The 1,323-nt window shown below is 42.2% G+C and overlaps 1 protein-coding gene across 12 annotated transcripts in view; it reads right to left on the reverse strand.

Annotated features, from left to right (window-relative positions):
• Window positions 1-39: 39 nt before the first annotated feature.
• Window positions 40-1,323, reverse strand: part of LOC122637967 (bromodomain adjacent to zinc finger domain protein 2B-like) — a 126,745-nt gene continuing 125,461 nt past the window's right edge. For all 12 annotated transcript variants that reach the window (XM_043830525.1, XM_043830522.1, XM_043830523.1 and 9 more), the window contains 2 exons: window positions 665-949; window positions 40-334 (listed from right to left, as the gene is read on the reverse strand). In XM_043830525.1, coding sequence (XP_043686460.1) covers window positions 157-334; window positions 665-949 — 463 coding nt within the window. In that variant the 3' untranslated portion in view covers window positions 40-156. The remainder of the gene's footprint in view (window positions 335-664; window positions 950-1,323) is intronic.

Below are 1,323 nucleotides of genomic sequence, written 5' to 3' on the forward strand. Positions count from 1 at the left end.
TCTCTCTCTCTCTCTCTCTCTCTCTCTCTCTCCCCTCTATCTCTATCTCTATCTCTATCTCTATCTTTCCTCTCTGTCTGAGCCGCAGCAAGCACACACGCACTAATAGTAAAAGTGTGCGAAGCTGTTGCAGGTGTTGCGTGAACGCACCGAACCTCAGCTATGCGTCTGTGTATGGGGTGGGGGTGCACCGGTGATCTCGGTCCATCGCATTTCGAAGAAACTTCTCATCCCATGTCCGGCCTTTCCTACGGGACTGTCGTCCTCGTTGAAAACCTCGCAGTTGATGAACATCTGCCTGACATCGGCGCAAAATTCATCGCGGGACTTGTACCTGCGTTGAGAAGCACTCGTTGGAACACATTTTTTTCGATTTTTCTTCCGACTCTTATATCTTATCTTTTTATTTTTTTTATCTCTTATTGTAAACGTACTTTTTTATTTATTTATTTATTTTCTCTATCTTTATCTGTCTCTCTATTTTGCTTTTTTTTTTTTTTATATATATATGTATATATATATATATATATTTGGGTTTTTATCTTTTATTTTATTTTATTTTACTTTTTTTGGCTTTTGCTCTAAACAAGTTAACAAATCTACTAGGCAACGATCGAGAAGGAGAAGCGTATAGTAGTCTTTTCTTAGGATGCTTGAAACTTACACAGAGTCCTGTAGTTTCTTCTTTATCGTACTGAGATCCATGGGAGTCTTAATGATTTTCTTGTAGGTCGGGAACTGTTTGGTGTTAACAGGCAAAAGGAACGGCCAGGCTTCGTCCTGCTGCTCCAACTGTTCGAGTAGAACCTTACAAGGAGCCAGCTCTCGTTGTTGCTTCTTCGTAAGGGTCCTATTGTTTCCCTCCTTCCTCGGGGAGGCTGTAGGGGTTGCCGGTTCCGACGAACTGACGTCCTCTACGTGCGTGTTCGATGCCGTTGACGGCGTTGGACTGCGGCGCAAAACAACAGAGAAATTATTTGCACGATTAACTTTTTTTTTTGGTTCCTTTCTAGGTGCTTCCCGTCATAAAAGCTTCTGGGGCGAATGCGTAAGAGCGGATTCGAGCGTGTCTTTTTTTCCGGTTGAGACGGCTACGTTGCTTTTTCGATGGAATATTCCGTTTTCTCTCTCTCTCTCTCTCTCTCTCTCTAGTTCTAGCTCTAGCTCTAGCTCTTTCTGACTCTTTGTCTTTCTCTCTCTCTCTCTCTCTCTCTCTCGCTCGCTCTCTTACTTTTTCTCTCGCCCTTTCTCTCACTCTCTCTTATTCGATTTTTATATATATTCGATTGGACACTTTTGTCGTCGACTTTTTTTTTTTTTTTT

The sequence above is a fragment of the Vespula pensylvanica genome, chromosome 2, assembly GCF_014466175.1.
Source record: "Vespula pensylvanica isolate Volc-1 chromosome 2, ASM1446617v1, whole genome shotgun sequence".
NCBI lineage: Eukaryota > Metazoa > Arthropoda > Insecta > Hymenoptera > Vespidae > Vespula > Vespula pensylvanica.